We start from the raw sequence: 16,731 nt of genomic DNA, 5'->3' as shown, positions 1-16,731 counted from the left end.
CTGTAAATTGTTTTAGCTGTAACTTCTTCATTTTTCAAAAGGCACGGATGGGATAGCCATCAATCGGTAGGTTTTAATAAGAATTTTAAAATAAAGCTTATCAAAAAAAAAAAGAAATCGAAACCCTGATTTGTTTCTATTTGTTTGTTAATTTTTAAATTATTGACAAAAAAATCAATTTTTTCCAGTGTATATTGACCTATTGATATATGACCTATTGATTTCCTACAACTTCTTCCTGGACGCCATTTTTGTACGATTACCGGTTCCCGAATTACAACGAGCAGAACTTTATCATTTGCATGCACCCGTAAACTGTTTTAGCTGTAACTTCTTCATTTTTCAAAAGCCACGAATGGGATAGCCATCAATCTGTAGGTTTTAATAACAGCTTTAAAAATAAACTACAACAAAAAAAATAAAACCCTGAGTTTTTTTATTTAACTTTTTCGGATTATTTTGTAATTATTGAGAAAAAAATCAAAATTTTTTTTCAGTGTAAATTTTTTTAGAGTGCCCAATCGATTCCCTACAACTTCTTCCTAAACGCCATTTTTGTACAATTAACGGTTTCAGAGTTAAAATACATACGCCCTTTTTAAAAATCAGTCGTGAGTCAGATTGACCTCACCATCGCACAGTGGTTCGAATCAATAAAAACGTGGACATAAATCAGTAGCTGCCAAACCGTTCTTTTAATGCATATAGTTGCTTTGAAGAAATTATTTACAAATATATACCGCGTAATTTGATCCTATCATTAATTGTTCATGGCCTACTTTGACAAAAAATGTAACCATAACTTTTTTTTTCTGAAGAGATAGAAATTTTTTTTCTTCTACAAAGTTTTAGAGCTATTAAAAATAATTTACTTTGTCAAATATACCAAAAAGCGTTTTTATGGCAACCCCCTTAAAATCAGTATTTTATTCATAAATTGTTTCGAGTTATTTTGTTATGCATACTTTGTTTGGAATAATTGTAGAATTTATAAAATCGCATATTTTTGTTGAAGATAGTGCATAGGTTTGTTCTTTCCTGGCAAAGTTATGCAACATTTTACCTTTTTTTTACCTAGGATGAAACCTTGCACCGAAGCGAAATATGCAACTTTATGCAGCTGATTTTTACAAAATTTGTAGGAAAAGATGTGCCCAATATCATAAAAAAAATCTAAGTGGAACTCGGTGGAACTTTTTTTTAGATCTTTTCAAAGTTAGTTTTAATTACTGAATTATGGCAACCCCCTTAAAACTAGTTTTTTAGTCATAACTTGTTTCAAGTTATTTTTTTATGCATACTTCGTTTGGAATAATTGTAGAAAATATAAAATTTCATAATTTTGTAGAAGCTAATGCATAAGTTTATTCTTTTCTAGAAAATTTATGCATGATTTTACTTCTTACCTAGAAAACCTTGTACCGATCGTATCGTATCGTATCGTATCCGTATCGCTAATTTCTTGTTCTCTTGTAAGTTCTAACATATCAATTGCTTCCAGTGACAATTTCTTTCCAGTTTTGATAGGTTTGTAATAAATATTCGAAATCAGTGGGTCAGACGCTACTAGAAGTCTACAAAAAACATCTGTCATCGTTTTTTCACGGCTGTTTTTCCTCGTGCCCAAGTTTGGATTTTTTTTTTATTTATTATTAAATTTTAACTTTTTTCATTCAATAAACTATAAAGGTTGTTTTATGGAATCGCTTATTTGAAATCTAAGAAAAAACCGTACATTCATGCCTTGGACGAATTTTTGTATCTTTGTTATATTTTACAGGCTGTTGAAAAAAGGCTTTGTGTGAAATAACCCATGGATTATTACTATACATGCTATGCACGTATGCAAATATATGAAAGATATTTCTATCCTATTTCCGACTATCAGTCTGGACGCGCGTAAACACGCATAAACAAGTTCAAAATTGTTGCGATTTTTATTTTGTTTTTTTTTACAATTGTCAATATTAGAATGAATCTAAGTGGAAATAGATGCAATTTTAGGCCTTTTCAAATTTAGTTTTAATTATTGAAAATCCGAAAAATTATTAAAACTTCAACACATATTTAAAAAATGGAAAAATGTTTTCTAGACAAAATATGATAAAGTATTGTTAAAATAAAAACCTTTACGAAGAGATTTCATGTTTAAACGTGTAAATAAATTGAGTTATCGCGAAGCAACACGATTTTTAAGACGAGATGTTGATCGGGCGACGCTCACTGCAAAAGTGAGTTACATAAATAGCAGACGCGTGGCGCCCTCTGTTTCTTAACCATTCATGGTTTCAGCATGGCCATAGTGAAAATGAGTCACACGAAGAGTACTCAAGATATTCTCATTGGAAAATAAATTGGATAAGGTACATGTTCTCCTATAAGTATTATAAAAGTTTGCTGCATTAAGTTGCATACTTCGCTTCGGCACAAGGTTTCCTAGGTAAAAAGTAAAATTATGCATAAATTTTCCAGAAAAGAATAAACTTATGCATTAGCTTCTACAAAATTATGAAATTCTATATTTTCTATAATTATTCCAAACGAAGTATGCATAAAAAAATAACTCGAAACAATTTATGACTAGAAAACTAGTTTTAAGGGGGTTGCCATAATTCAGTAATTAAAACTAACTTTGAAAAGACCTAAAAAAAAGTTCCACCGAGTTCCACTTAGATTTTTTTTATGATATTGGGCACATCTTTTCCTACAAATTTTGTAAAAATCAGCTGCATAAAGTTGCATATTTCGCTTCGGTGCAAGGTTTTATCCTAGGTAAAAAAAGGTAAAATATTGCATAACTTTGCCAGGAAAGAACAAACCTATGCACTATCTTCAACAAAAATATGCGATTTTATAAATTCTACAATTATTCCAAACAAAGTATGCATAACAAAATAACTCGAAACAATTTATGAATAAAAAACTGATTTTAAGAGGGTTGCCATAAAAACGCTTTGTATATCCGAAACGGTGCGACCTAGACTTTTGGTATATTTGACAAAGTAAATTATTTTTAATAGTTCTAAAACTTTGCAGAAGAAAAAAAATTTCTATCTCTTCATAAAAAAAGTTATGGTTACATTTTTTGTCAAAGTAGGCCATGAACAATTAATGATAGGATCAAATTACGCGGTATATATTTGTATATAATTTCTTCAAAGCAACTATATGCATTAAAAGAACGGTTTGGCAGCTACTGATTTATGTCCACGTTTTTATTGATTCGAACCACTGTGCATCGGTTCAAAACTTATGGTTTGCCATACTAAAACCATGTGCAAAGTTTCATTCAAATCGGAGAAGGTCAAATCTGATTTTGTCACTTTTTCGTCTACTCATTCCTGGAATTGCTGTACTTCCTTTTTACATGACCATGTGGAATTTTTTTCAAAACTTGTATAACTGCTAGCGCAACATGCACAAGTTGGTGATTTGCTGCACAGTGTTTTTTTCTTTAGTATTGTTACACTTAAGTTGCACATCCGATTTGAATATGTTTGAAAATCTTCCTGTACAAGTTTAACTTAAATAACAATTCTAAAGCAAATGTAGAACACTTCGAAATTTCAATAAGTTACATTCGTTACGTGGGTATCATCAAGCTTAGGGCAGCGTTTTACTCGTGTTTCAAAAATACAAAAAATAGAACGGCAGCGTATACCAGTTTTTAATTTGACAGTAGAACTGTTCGAATAAATAAAAACGGTTTGCTGGAGATGTGTTTGTTCCAGTTTCAATTCTATTTTAGATCTTCCATATATAACTTCTAGCTGCTGAATTTGCTCTCAGGACCGAAACCAAGGAAATTTGTTCTCAAATAATATTTGAAATGAACTACAAGAACAAAGTAGTATGAAAATTATTTATTCATATAATCTCTCTATATATGTTTACTATGTGTTCAAACTCTAATGATAATAGTCACTATATGAAATAGTCTAATCTGCACGATGTCGAAATAATGTTTACTATGCACAATTCGAAACCTGCCAGAAGCAACGACGCATTTCGACGAACTAGATGGCACTTTTTAGCACTAGATAAAGCTATGTGGGAAATCTATTACTGTTTATACTCTGGTGAATACACGTACAATATGTACTACGAACTTTACGAACCTGTTGAATGTTGTCAAACAGTACTTGAATAGCTCAATTTGTTCATTCTACCTATCTAGATTTTTACTTGGGAATCAGTATCCTGTGTCTGTAAAATATCACAAATATTCTAGCTGTGGACTAATAAAACTGCTTGTTTTCTGTCAGTAGTCGTTTTGCGCAACACGACTGCTCAAAAATATTCGATCAGCTCTCGACGGTGTGCCCACACTCGTACCAAAACCATTGCTCATAATGATTCGATCAGTTTTCGAACTCTCTGTTGATCTTCACTTTCATCGTCGTTTTCACCGGTGCATCCCAAACGCTGCCCTAGTTTGACGACTTGGCCAGGTTGGAGGTTGAATCTGTTGAAATTTGTTTTTCATGAACATAAATCTTTTGCAAAATAAAACGAATGTCTCACTTGAAATCTCGTGGAGCTTCGAAGATTAACACGACGGTACTACCCATATTAAATTGACCAAGCAGTTCACCTTTGTTCAGGAACGTATCATTCGGCAACGACAATTCATCATATTCTGTACAGCGATGAGATCCGATTTCCAAGCCGACCCATTTGTTAGTTTTAAGTTTCTGATCCATGTAGATCTGCACCGAGCCGACGTTGGTTGCGCCTAAACGATAGAATAAAACTCGTTAGAAACAGTTTCTACTTTTGCTAGGAATTAAAATCACGTGATGCAACGAGCAACTGTTACTAACTGGTGCATCAATCGAACATATGATCGTGCAATGATTCAGTCGTCATCAATGTCACATCGTATACCAGTAAGAATCCGGTTCATTTCTTATCTATGTAGCGTACGCTGCCACAAGACCCCGCATAAAGATTGGAGTCTGAGGTGATTAGCACATGCATGGGAGCAAATGATTTGTAACCCTATTACAGCACCAGTGATAATGAACTCGCATGATGTTCTCGAAGACGCTAGATCCGGAATGTGTTTATGAATGGGTGACGCGGTGACGTACTTACCGACAGCGGTGAAACTAAAGAATCCGTGTTTCCATTTGCCAATATACAGGGCCCGTTCGTTAATGCAGAAAAGCCCCGGCATCCACTGAGCAACCTTAGGACTGACCGAGAGCAGCTCTCCGGAAAAGTGTCGTCTCAGTTCTGGTTTCCAGGAGGTGGGAGAATGGAACCGATGGTAGTCACCGGGAGCTAAGTAGATGATGCACTGATACAGCACATGGTCGGGTGATTTTTTCTTGAGCTTATCGATCAAGCTGGGGCTCTCCTTTCCGCACCACGTCGGTGGTCCGAGGAATTCTTCCAGACTGTAGGAGATACCTTTCACCTAAGGGTGAGATTGTTTTGATAGTTATAGGACTTTTCAAATGCCACTAAGCCAGTAATACCTGTTCGATTTGACAATCGGTTGCGGAACCAAAATGCAGCACCCGTCCGTCGCAGGGTGAAACGATGCAGCTCTGAGGATCAATATAGCGAACATCACTCCTTAACGATCGTGTGAAAAATTCGGCCAAACTACGATAGTTTCTGAAAAACGGAAAGTGATTCGTATAGTAAGTAGCTGTAAGTTTTTTGTCGTAAGAAAACAAATCGAACAGATCAAATGTCGACTGAAGTTTAATAAGCAGAACAGATTGCACGTGAAATAGCGGTAGTAGTTCAGTTAGCAATGATGTAGATTCCATTATCAGTGCGAGATGAATACATTAATAGTTTTTCTTTAAACAATTTAGTGAATTGTGTAGTAATAGTAGAACAGGCCATCCCGTGATCGCCATAACAAATCGCAGCCCTCAATGAACAAGAACAGATAATGACCGGACAGCAAACAAATGAAAAAGGTGTTGGACAATTAGTATAGGATTGCGATGGTATAGCGTTAAAATTGTGATTATTGAACAATTCAATGAATTTCCAATGTTACTTTACCTTGTCAATTTGTACTGAAAACAATTTTCGTAGAACTTATAAACTAAGAGACGGTTAATTGGGGGTTTCTATTTCCTGCATCGTCACGACTACAACATACATGTCAAAATAATACGTGCAATGTACGGTTAATATATTGCAATTTTGAATTGCGGTCTTCGAGATGAGGAGATAGTTTAACCAGAAGTGAATACGAATGAAATCGGACGCCGTACTTCGGTACTTACTTGAAGTCGGATGACGCAGCTTCCTCGATGTTTACCCCGAACGCAGTCGAATACAGGCCGTAAATAAGTGGTCTGGCAGGCGTTGGCACTCGGCAGTCGGCTAGCCAGCCCCAACACCTACTCATAAGCCGCAATGGAAGCGAACAATACACGTTCATCTGTGTCAGAGAATCAATTGAAATTAATGCCGAATGTATGCATCAGAAAGAAAGGATAGTAAATTACCTGCCACGGGGCGGCCGTTCTCGGCAGACCCTTCTTGTCCAGTTCACGATTGTGAAGGTGCCACTGGGCGGCTGCTATCATACAAATACCTAGCGGGGTCCAACGAAGGAAAACACCTCGCCATGTCAGCCAACTGCCGGCAGCTAGTAACCACCAATCCAAAACGGATAATATAGTCCAACCGGCACCCGCTTTCCAACTCCATTTTTTCTGTATTCTAACAAATTTACCTTTCGACTGTTGATTCTGTTGTTGCTGCTGCTGCTGTTGATGATGATGATGATGACTGGAGTGCTGCTGATTGGAGCCTTGCTCCTGGTGTCTGCTGCTTGAAATCGAGCGTCGTACCACCGTCCATTTGGTAGACCATTTGTTGGGGAGTGGTTTTAAATTTGCCGCCTTCAGTAATCTGTGGTAAGAGAAAGCAAACCAATTCCAGGCTACGGTCAGTTGAGGCATGATAACGATTAGCCTTAGCCGAAAGGAACTACAACACGCGCCGGGTCAATAACCTCTTCCAAAATAAATGGAGGCATTCGTACACCGGTAGGTAGATCACTTGTTGACTAGCATCGTATGACTGCCGGCAAATGACTGACTCGCATCTGATAAGCTGGACAATAAACTGTGCTACCAGTATCTGTAGCTAAACGATATCTGTTCATGCACGTGTGGGAGTTCTGTGGGGCAAATTCTTTAGGTGTTCATCAGGTTCAACTTACAGCGGTTGGATTCAGTGATTTGACGGAACGACAGGAATTTGGAACTAATGTTCAACGTTCGTACAAATAAGTCATCTAGGAAAAATTCGACCTTTCATCGATTGTTTTGTTACATATTTCGACTCAAGTCGAGAAGTCATGAAATGAAGTCGGATGATTGGAAAGTGAAGATGCTTGAGCTAACAGATGTCATAAAGGTTTAGTACTGGGCGTGTATGCCATAGCTTCGACAAGATTCAGCAGATGAAAAAGATATCTTCCCAAGTAGCACATGTAACTTGTTCATAAAAAATAAAAATAAAACAGATGCAGCATAATGGTCGCATGACAAACACGACGAAACAAGTGATGGTGACAATGGAGTCAAAACAATGTTACGAATTTACATCTCATCATACTAAGTTACAATAAGTTCCAACGTAACTTTTCGGTAATCTAACTCTTACGGCGTGCTCGCATTGACTGTTTTTAGTCGCCAACTGGTCACCGTAATAAAATGTGACAATGAAAAATTGACACACTATAAGACAAAGTTAGGTGATGGTTTCATATCGGTTACAGTATTCGTTGTGATGCAACAAAGAAATACAATTACAGTGTCGGTTGAAAGCTTCCGTACATTATCCCGGACAATAATATTAAATAACAAAGTAGTATAAGTAGAAAATTCCTTCAGTTTAAAAATTGGCTAAAGTTAAATCTGCTGTTAAATTTTGCCGGTACATGTGCGAAGCAAACTTGTTTCGTTTTGGGAGATACATTCGCACTACCAGAGAGAATATTTCTACACTTTGTCACGGCAGTGTATGCATGGAAAAACTTATGCCAATGGCTACCATTATGACCAGGGAATGAAATATTAATTAAATTTGAACAAATTGCAATTTTTAATTATTGCGATTGGTCAACTGTTTTAACTTTGGTATATGAAAAAACTAATATTAATCACAAAAAAGTTCTAACTGAACACATTTCGACTTTTTAGCTGTAAATTTCATTACGAGAATAAAAATATGAATATTATTTTGTATGTCGATGTTCTGAAACCCACTATATCGAAGGCGCGCACGTTTTCAATAAGTATAATGATCAACTTCACCATAAATATCTAATAGCACTTAGATTTGGAGTAGATATAGTGAGTTTAAAGAATATTGAATTCTATATTTTAGCTCTCATTATCGGATGCCAATTTTTGGTCGTAAATGTTGAATGGGAAAAACATCAACAAATTGTAACTTGACACGAACTTATATTTTCTGTTTCATTGTGACTGATGTGCGGGCTGAACCAAACCAAATATTCTTTACTGAGAAGTTGTTTGGCAACCCTTGGTAAGTCGCACAAGCTCCGCCTCTTACGCTTTTCAGGTTACATAGCAGTTATAATGCAGGTTGTAAAGTATTCAACTTGTTCCATGAATTTGTGTCATATAAGTTACTGTCATTGAAGTGTAATAACGAGTGCTACTTGGGCTACCAATGGGGTCTCACTCAACTAAAAACTAAAAACACAAACACAAACACAAGCGTATTTCGGAAGCATTCTTGCTGGCGCAGATTCGGTTGAACTTTTGGTATTAGTTGGTAATTTTGGACACAATCAGGATCCATTATTACAAGTCAGAGAACAAATTGATTATCCGACAATGAACTGAAGTCAGCACTAGTGCTCGAAAGTGATTTGGCTTCCTGGAACTATTATATGTTTCCAAAGCTCAACCTGTCTCTGTGACTGCTACTTCTGGAACCTAAAACTGGAAACCTATGTATGAAAAGTATGTTTGCATGTCAATGAACTAATAAAATCAACAGATTGAAATAGTTTTGAGGCTCGGTATCCGTATTATTTCCGTTCCTCAAGAGACAAAACAAGGAAGCCATCACGGACCACTCCTATTCATGCTGTTCGTGAATGATCTATCCAGTGAATTGTCGTCATTTAGGGTAATGTATGCCGATAGTCTTAAAATATATCACAAGTGTCGAGTATTGTGCTCTAAAAATAAAAATTAAGAGAGTCCTACAAATGTTTGTCAGAAACCGCATGATAATGAATGTTAAGAAATGTAATACCTCCTCACAGACTTAGGCACTTATTTTATTTAAATATTCAATTACGGAAGAAGAAGAAGAAAGTGGACGAATAGCGAAAGTCTATTCAGTTTTGGGACTCATCAAACATACTCAAGACTTTCACGATCGGAAGAGTTCAAACGTTGATCATTGTGGACAGGCGCGTATACAGGGGGGGGGGTTTTAGGGGTTCAAACCCCCCCCGAAACAAAAAATTATAACCCATGGGAAACATTGTGATATAAATTGTACATGTGTTGATTTATCACCATGTTCTAAAACCCCCCCCCGAAAATTTTCTCTGGCTACGCGCCTGATTGTGGAATTAGAATTAGAAATTTTGGGTTTTGGAGATTCCCCAAAAGTATGTTTTGTGTCTAGAAGATATTTTGTAAGCATATAGAGAGCGTCATTATCTCTGAAAATTCGGCATTTTGAAGTTATGCTCGGTTTGTTGAGGACGGCGAATACCTTCACTTGATAAAAACCATGTAATTCAGGAACCGAAAGTCTGACCCAAATGAAATCCAGAAACTTTGTATGGGACCATAAGTTTCAGCAATTTCCGAACAAAGTGAGTGACAATATCCGTCACATACACATACAATTTCTCAGTTTGTCGAACTGAATCGAATGGTATATGACACTCGGGCCTCGGTTCAATAGTCGATTTTCACAGTGATTGCACAGCCTTTTTATATGAGAAAGGCAAAAAAAACTTTTGATCCTACGTGCGGGGGCTGAGAATCGAACCCAAGTGGGTTACGTGAAAGACATCGATTTACCCATCACGCTATACCCGGCCTCCTGTATACATATTGTTAGCAATGGGTTATAAACTGAATTTGTTGGACACAATTTCTACTAAATGTATTGAGTACCTTAAATTAATCGGGAACACTTGGAAACATGCGGTCTATTATCAATACGAAGTTTAACCTACACGCGAGCGACTACTTACTTACCTTACCTAACAGCTATAGGCCTGGAGTGTCCTTTGTTGTATCAAGAATACGCCTCCACATAACTCGGTCCATGGCTACTCGTCGCCAGCCACTCAAGGCACGGATGCTTCTGAGATCACCCTCCACTTGATCGATCCACCTTGCTCGCTGCGCTTCTCTTCTTCTTGTACCAGTCGGATTAGATTCAAGAACCATTTTCACTGGGCTGTCGTCCGACATCCTTATGACATGCCCAGCCCATCGTAGACGTCCGATTTCAGCTGTCCGTACGATAGGTGGTTCTCCTAGCAGCTGTTGCAATTCGTGATTCATACGCCGTCTCCACGTTCCGTCTTCCATCTGCACTCCGCCATAGATGGTTCTCAGCACCTTTCTTTCAAAAACACTGAGGGCGCGATGGTCCTCTGCCAACATAGTCCAGGTCTCGTGGCCATAGAGAACAACCGGTCTAATGAGCGTTTTGTAGATGGTCAATTTCGTGCGGTGGCGTACTTTTCTCGATCGGAGGGGTTTTCTGAGTCCAAAGTACGTTCGATTCTCTGCCAAAATACGTCTATGAATTTCTCTGCTGGTGTCATTATCGGCGGTCACCAGTGAGCCCAAATACACAAACTCGTTAACCACCTCGATATCGTCACCGTCTATCAATATTCGGCGTAGTGTTTCTTCTCTAGAGCCTCTTCCTCTCATGTATTTTGTTTTCGACGCATTTATGGCCAGTCCGATACGCCTAGCTTCAGCTTTCAGTCCGATGTAGGTTTTCGTCATATTCTCAAGGTTACGTGTTACAATATCAATATCGTCAGCGAAGCCAAAAAGTTGTACGGACTTTCGGAAGATCGTGCCACTCGTGTCGATCCTCGCTCTTCGAATCACACCTTCCAAGGCAATATTGAACAAGATACAAGAGAGTCCATCACCTTGAATTAGCCCTCTCCGAGATTCGAAGGGACTCGAGAGCGTCCCAGATACTCGAACGTAGCACATGACTCTATCCATCGTTGCTTTGACCAATCGCGTCAGTTTATCCGGGAAACCGTATTCGTGCATTATCTGCCATAGCTGTTCTCGATCGATTGTGTCGTATGCCGCTTTGAAGTCAATGAATAGGTGATGCGTGGGTATGTTGTATTCACGACACTTCTGGAGTACTTGTCTTATCGCGAATATGTGATCCGTAGTGGCGGTAGACGGGACATACCACTCCATACATCCATTCCTGCGGTAGAATCTCCTCCTCCCGAGTGACTTTGACTCCAAGTGAAACGAACACGTGGTACGCGCCCTAAACAACTCATAAAAAATAAAATATAACCAAACTCGCATGCGACCCGAGAAAATTTTCGGAGCGAGACTATGGGATTTTAGTCCGATCTAGAGCGACCCCAGGTTGCTAAAACAAATATCTCAAAAGTTATTTGGGCGACTCTGGGTATAATAAGTTTTAAGCGCTATTCACACCAGACCATGGCGTATCCGGGACGGGACTGGACCGGATCCCGTCCGGGTTACGCTTCAAATTTCTTTAATCCAGCTCCATGTGAATATTCTCACTAGACCGTGTCGTATCCGTGTCTGTATCGACACACATCCGAAGCACGGTCAAAGCATGCGTTGACTCAAAGTTACTATTGGCAGGTACTTGAATTGTCACATGCTTTCCATCCAAGGCTCCAAAACACAGCGGATAATTCCACAAAAATCGTTAGCAATCTTCTTCCACATATCTTCTGTTGGTTTCGGCATTGCATCGTCGATTGATTTTTCGGTAAATATTGTTAACAAATAAATGAAAATATCTTAAACAAACTGCCAGCCTTTCTCGAGGAATCACTGCTAATCGGAATGTAGTGTTATGCTTAAGACACGGATGAATATTACTCAACAGCGAGTTGAAACAGGCTTCTGACATTCGGAAATATTTCTTGATCTCGTCATTTACCCTCAACTGCTCTTTTCGCCAAAGTTCATGCATCCAAATCTTTTTTTTTTTTGTTTTTAAACTGCTGATTATCTTCGTCATTCAGAGCAATTGCAATTACGGCCAATTGTTCGTTGGAAAAAATGTGCCATTTTCGTGAGAAACAGAAAAATATCAAATGCAACGATTGTGTATGTTACGAATAGCAACGGCAGCGACACGGAAAGTGCACGGTATGATGAGAATATTTTACTAATAAAACCCGGCACGTTGCGGTCCAGTTTCGGATACGTCACGGCCTAGTGTGAAAAGCGCTTTATTTTAACATTTTTAGCACGTCGTTTTTCATAATGCTCTGGTTTCCTATAATCGAGCAGGAGTTCGATCAGAAGTGTAAAAACAAAGCAATCCATTATATCACAATCTATAGCGGTCCTTATACGACACAAAAATATTCAAGTCTGATAAAAATATTCAAAATCTGGAGATTCCTGGAGAAACAATGAAAAATCCGAAGATTTTAGGAGGCTGATTCGTAAATCCGTAGAAAAGACAGAAGTCCGTACATCTACGAATGAATCTGTAGGGTTGGTTTCGCTAGAGAAGCTTGCTGGTGTGCATCAGCAAATGGACCTTCTACGTATTTATTTTATGTACCGTTCGCTTCGCACGAGCGGCAACAATTCTCGAAGAACATTAGAAAAGGTCCCAAGTGCAAATGACAGTTTCTCTTGGTTTACTTTCTCTTTCAATTGTTACCGCAAATTTCAGTAATTTCCAACTAATTCTACAGTTCATATCGAAAGTTGGTGGTTTTTTTTATATTATCCTATATGAAGTGTTAGATGGAAGGACTACTGATTGGACCATAATACTCGAAAGAGAAAGTAAACAAAGAGAAACTGTCATTTGCACTTAGGACCTTTTCTCGTGTTTGTCTTCAATTTTCTATGTGTGTGTAGGAAAATCGCTATCACAGAACTACAATCAATGTCAAAATTTGTGGAAGTTTTAAAAAGGAATAAAAATCTAATAAGAGTGAATATCTTGAACACTACTGTATTTTTTTGCAATTATAATATGCTTCTGGCAAGGGATGGATACCGGCTTCAGTCATAATGAAAGGGTTATTAAAAAGGAAAGATTCGTAATCACTTACTTACATACTAATGTGAATATATACAAAAAGAAAACGTCATTTTCTGATTGGTTTTTTAATATTTTTCTTCAAATTATTCCGAAACGTTTCAATTCAAAAATCACTTCCAAAGTATTTTCTACTACACCATTATAAAAATCAGACGAAGAAAAGTTTTAATTTCTATAAATTCGTGTTCTAAATACCTTTCTTTTTCGTAGAGCTTCAATTTCGTATCATTTTGATGTACAGATTTTTATTCCCTCGATACAGATTTACAGATTTTTCTCCTGAGAATTACAGAATTAAATGTGCCAACCCTGAATCGACATGCACTCGGTGCGATTTGGTAATGCCGTAGAAAAGGTTGCTTGTTCATTTTAATGTCACCGTGATCGATCGTGTCTCGCACACAACCCTGTAATTATTTTCGACTGTTAGTGGCCAATTGAAGAATCAAACCAACTCTTTTGCGATCGCTGCGCTGCCCGAATGGCGAGCTTTGAACTAAGCAATGGTAATAATTTTCAAATTTTGCTTGAAGATTCGCACAAAATGCAGGGTTTTTATTTTTTTCTTATGAATCGAATACTAACATACAAAAACGTGTGAAAATTTGGTAAAAAAATCGATCATTAATGATTCAGTAACTTTCCGTGGTATGTTCGATTGATATTTATGGGGAAATCGTTACATGAAATACCAAATTCGAAGAAGTGAGGTTGGGTACTGTTTTCATATCTGGGATATTCTTTGTTTTTTTGGGTTGGATTTTGAGATTAATTGATAAATTATGATCAAAAGTTTTATGACTAGTCTATTTCCTTATGTTTTATCATCTGAATCAAATCTGTATGTGAGCTGAAAATTTCAAATTTCATCCGAGATTGTCAAGAGTATAGGACAATTTGAAATCATATGTTTGATGACAACAAGTGAATAATCGTTTTTCTTACCAATATTTGTAAGATTTGCCATATGCATTCTTTCAAACTCAAGTAAATTGAAAAATTCGTCAAAAAATTTTCTAAATACATGGGATATGTCAAAACAATCACCATAACGCTATCTCGTGGTGACCACGCTGATTGGATTGTTCAATTCCGGTTTGATCTTTTAGGGTCTGTTTATGTTCACCTTCAACGCGTTGATCTCACAAGCCAGTCGTCGTATGCTCGAGCCCCGACCTGGCAGAATTCTTAGTGAGAGTAGGATGGTAGCACCAACCATGCAATGGTCCTGTTCAACAGCCCCAAGTCAATCGAAGTCAACAAATAATAAATAAGTTGATAAAAATTTTGTTTTGCATCATTTGAACCTAACTTTATCAGTGAAACTATCTCCACTTGCCCCGTAGTTCCTCACTACCTGCACCTCTGCGGTGCAGATTCGACTCAATGAATACAACCTTGACAGCAAATTATAGTGAGAGAAACTACATACAATTCAGCAACGATGATGCTACATGTGGAACTGAGAAGCTCCGCCTTAATAATCGCATGATTTTTTCGCAGAACTGAACTGCGACGGTGACTATTTTATCATCCTACTAAACGGATTGATTTCACGTAGATCCGTGATTTATTAAAAAATGACCTAAATTGAAAGGCACGTAAATTCGAAAAATGTGTTGAGTTTTCCGACTCAGATTGACAAAAGTAGTTATTCCATTCAGTAGATGATCAACATGTGTCACGTCTGTTTGTCTATATTACCTATTTTGGCATGACAGCAAGATCAAAACGAAAGCCAGACTGTCTGTGTTTGAGTTGCTGGGACTTTGTTAGTTGATGAGCCGTAAGGTGGATGACTCCAGTTTGTACTTGATAATGAAAATTAATTAGAGCAAGGCTACTGATCTGTTTGCACAAAACACACACTTAATGGATAAGTCGTTATTTTAACAGTCACTTTGCAACGAATTCCTAGTTCACACGACAATTGCATGATCACTCGTACGATCGTATCGGCATTAAGGATACTCCCAAATCGAGGCTCGAACAAACGACAGCTGGTTTGTAAGAGACTGTTCTTTGCTTCACCAGCCCCAAGCATTGACAAAACCACTTTTGATGCAACTTAGGACTGGTGAATAAACTTAGAGTAAATGTTCGTTGCTAAAAATTATGTACACAGAGCCAGAAACTTACGAGATAATTAATATGTTTCGATGGAAACGCGATTTATAACGCTACCAAAGATAACCGAACAGTTTTTTAATGCTTAATAACTGAATTCGTTGTGCTCCTCCTCGAATTATAATTAACGATCGGTTATGCTTGTAGGATTATTACCATTCGATGTTTTTTATGTAATTTACTTTCTGATTAAATCAAAAGGTACGCGGAACATGGATTAGTGTTTATTGTTAAATGAATCGTGAAAAGAAATAGGGAAAAGTTATGATACTACCAACGAAGCTATCCACTAGCAATAGAAACAAGTCGTAAAACTGAGTGTTACGCTCAATTCGCTACGTGTTTGCCATGTTTCGTATGAATGTTTTTTATGTCCAGATAGCGGAAAATATTTCTCCCATAAAATATGAATAATCAGAGCGGAAAAAAACTATTCTTGATAAGCCGAACTAAGCAATTTATATTTTTTATGAAAATCCAATTTGAACAAAGCATCATTTTTGATTGAATAATCGACACATGTTACTCCAAATAAACTTCAATTGAGGAAGTCCAAGAAAACAAAACAATTGATGTTGTCTGTGCAAAGAAAGGAAACTACCGTATTGTTCCACAAAGCTCGTGTTAAGTAATAACCTTATAACCCAATCGGTATTAAAAAAAACGCTTTTCAATAGCAGTCGCGTTATTTTCTGGTTCAAATGAAAAATCAATGACTATACTCACAATCGGTTTTTTGGTATCAAGTAAACTGCCATCTTTTTTTCGGTAAAACACTTTCGAAACTTTGCAGGAATTGTTCTAGTAGCATAAAAGCCACATCCGAACAAGCGAACACTACAAAAGTATTTGATAGACTGCACAGCAGGCCAAAAATTCCAACCAGTATGGAACAAAACAAAAGCCAACGCAAACTTGAAACGTACAAAATGACGTTAACCATATGATTAAGCAGAGGAGCAGCGAAACCATGCATAACAAAAGTGGGAGCTTATTGGCTGCGTGCGTGCGACGTTTCCTTTTTTGTTGCAGACACTGAAAAAATCAGGTATCATAAGGACTAAAACCGGCAAATCACACATAGAATTTTATGATGATTTATCTTGCATGTTGTGAAGTGAAATTATATAATAGAGTTCTCAACTTCTTAATATTTCAACCATGAATTTCACTGTTAAATGAACAATAAAACAATAAATAGACATTGAACATTATTGTTTCCAGAAACGAAAAAGCTACTAACTCATTTCAACTAGTTGGAGGTACGTGTCACACCTCGAACTGCATCCAGAA

General features: G+C 37.3%; 1 protein-coding gene across 3 annotated transcripts; it reads right to left on the bottom strand.

Annotated features, from left to right (window-relative positions):
• Positions 1–3,848: 3,848 nt before the first annotated feature.
• On the bottom strand, positions 3,849–16,358 carry LOC131428506 (phosphatidylserine decarboxylase proenzyme, mitochondrial). Of its 3 annotated transcripts, none has more exons than XM_058592496.1 (7): positions 16,165–16,358; positions 6,480–6,888; positions 6,255–6,412; positions 5,484–5,625; positions 5,098–5,422; positions 4,525–4,735; positions 3,849–4,465 (listed from the first exon to the last, which is right to left on the bottom strand). In XM_058592496.1, the coding sequence occupies exons 1-7, from the start codon at positions 16,194–16,196 to the stop codon at positions 4,348–4,350; spliced, it is 1,395 nt and encodes a 464-aa protein (XP_058448479.1). In that variant the 5' UTR covers positions 16,197–16,358; the 3' UTR covers positions 3,849–4,347. The 3 variants fall into 3 exon arrangements, with proteins under 3 accessions (XP_058448479.1, XP_058448480.1, XP_058448477.1); XM_058592497.1 differs by lacking the exon at positions 16,165–16,358 and having other exon boundaries at positions 6,480–6,622; positions 6,710–7,079; XM_058592494.1 differs by lacking the exon at positions 16,165–16,358 and having other exon boundaries at positions 6,480–7,079.
• Positions 16,359–16,731: the final 373 nt, after the last annotated feature.

This window comes from Malaya genurostris, chromosome 2 (assembly GCF_030247185.1).
Source record: "Malaya genurostris strain Urasoe2022 chromosome 2, Malgen_1.1, whole genome shotgun sequence".
Classification (NCBI taxonomy): Eukaryota; Metazoa; Arthropoda; class Insecta; order Diptera; family Culicidae; genus Malaya; species Malaya genurostris.
This window is presented reverse-complemented; position numbering and strand designations above follow the sequence as displayed.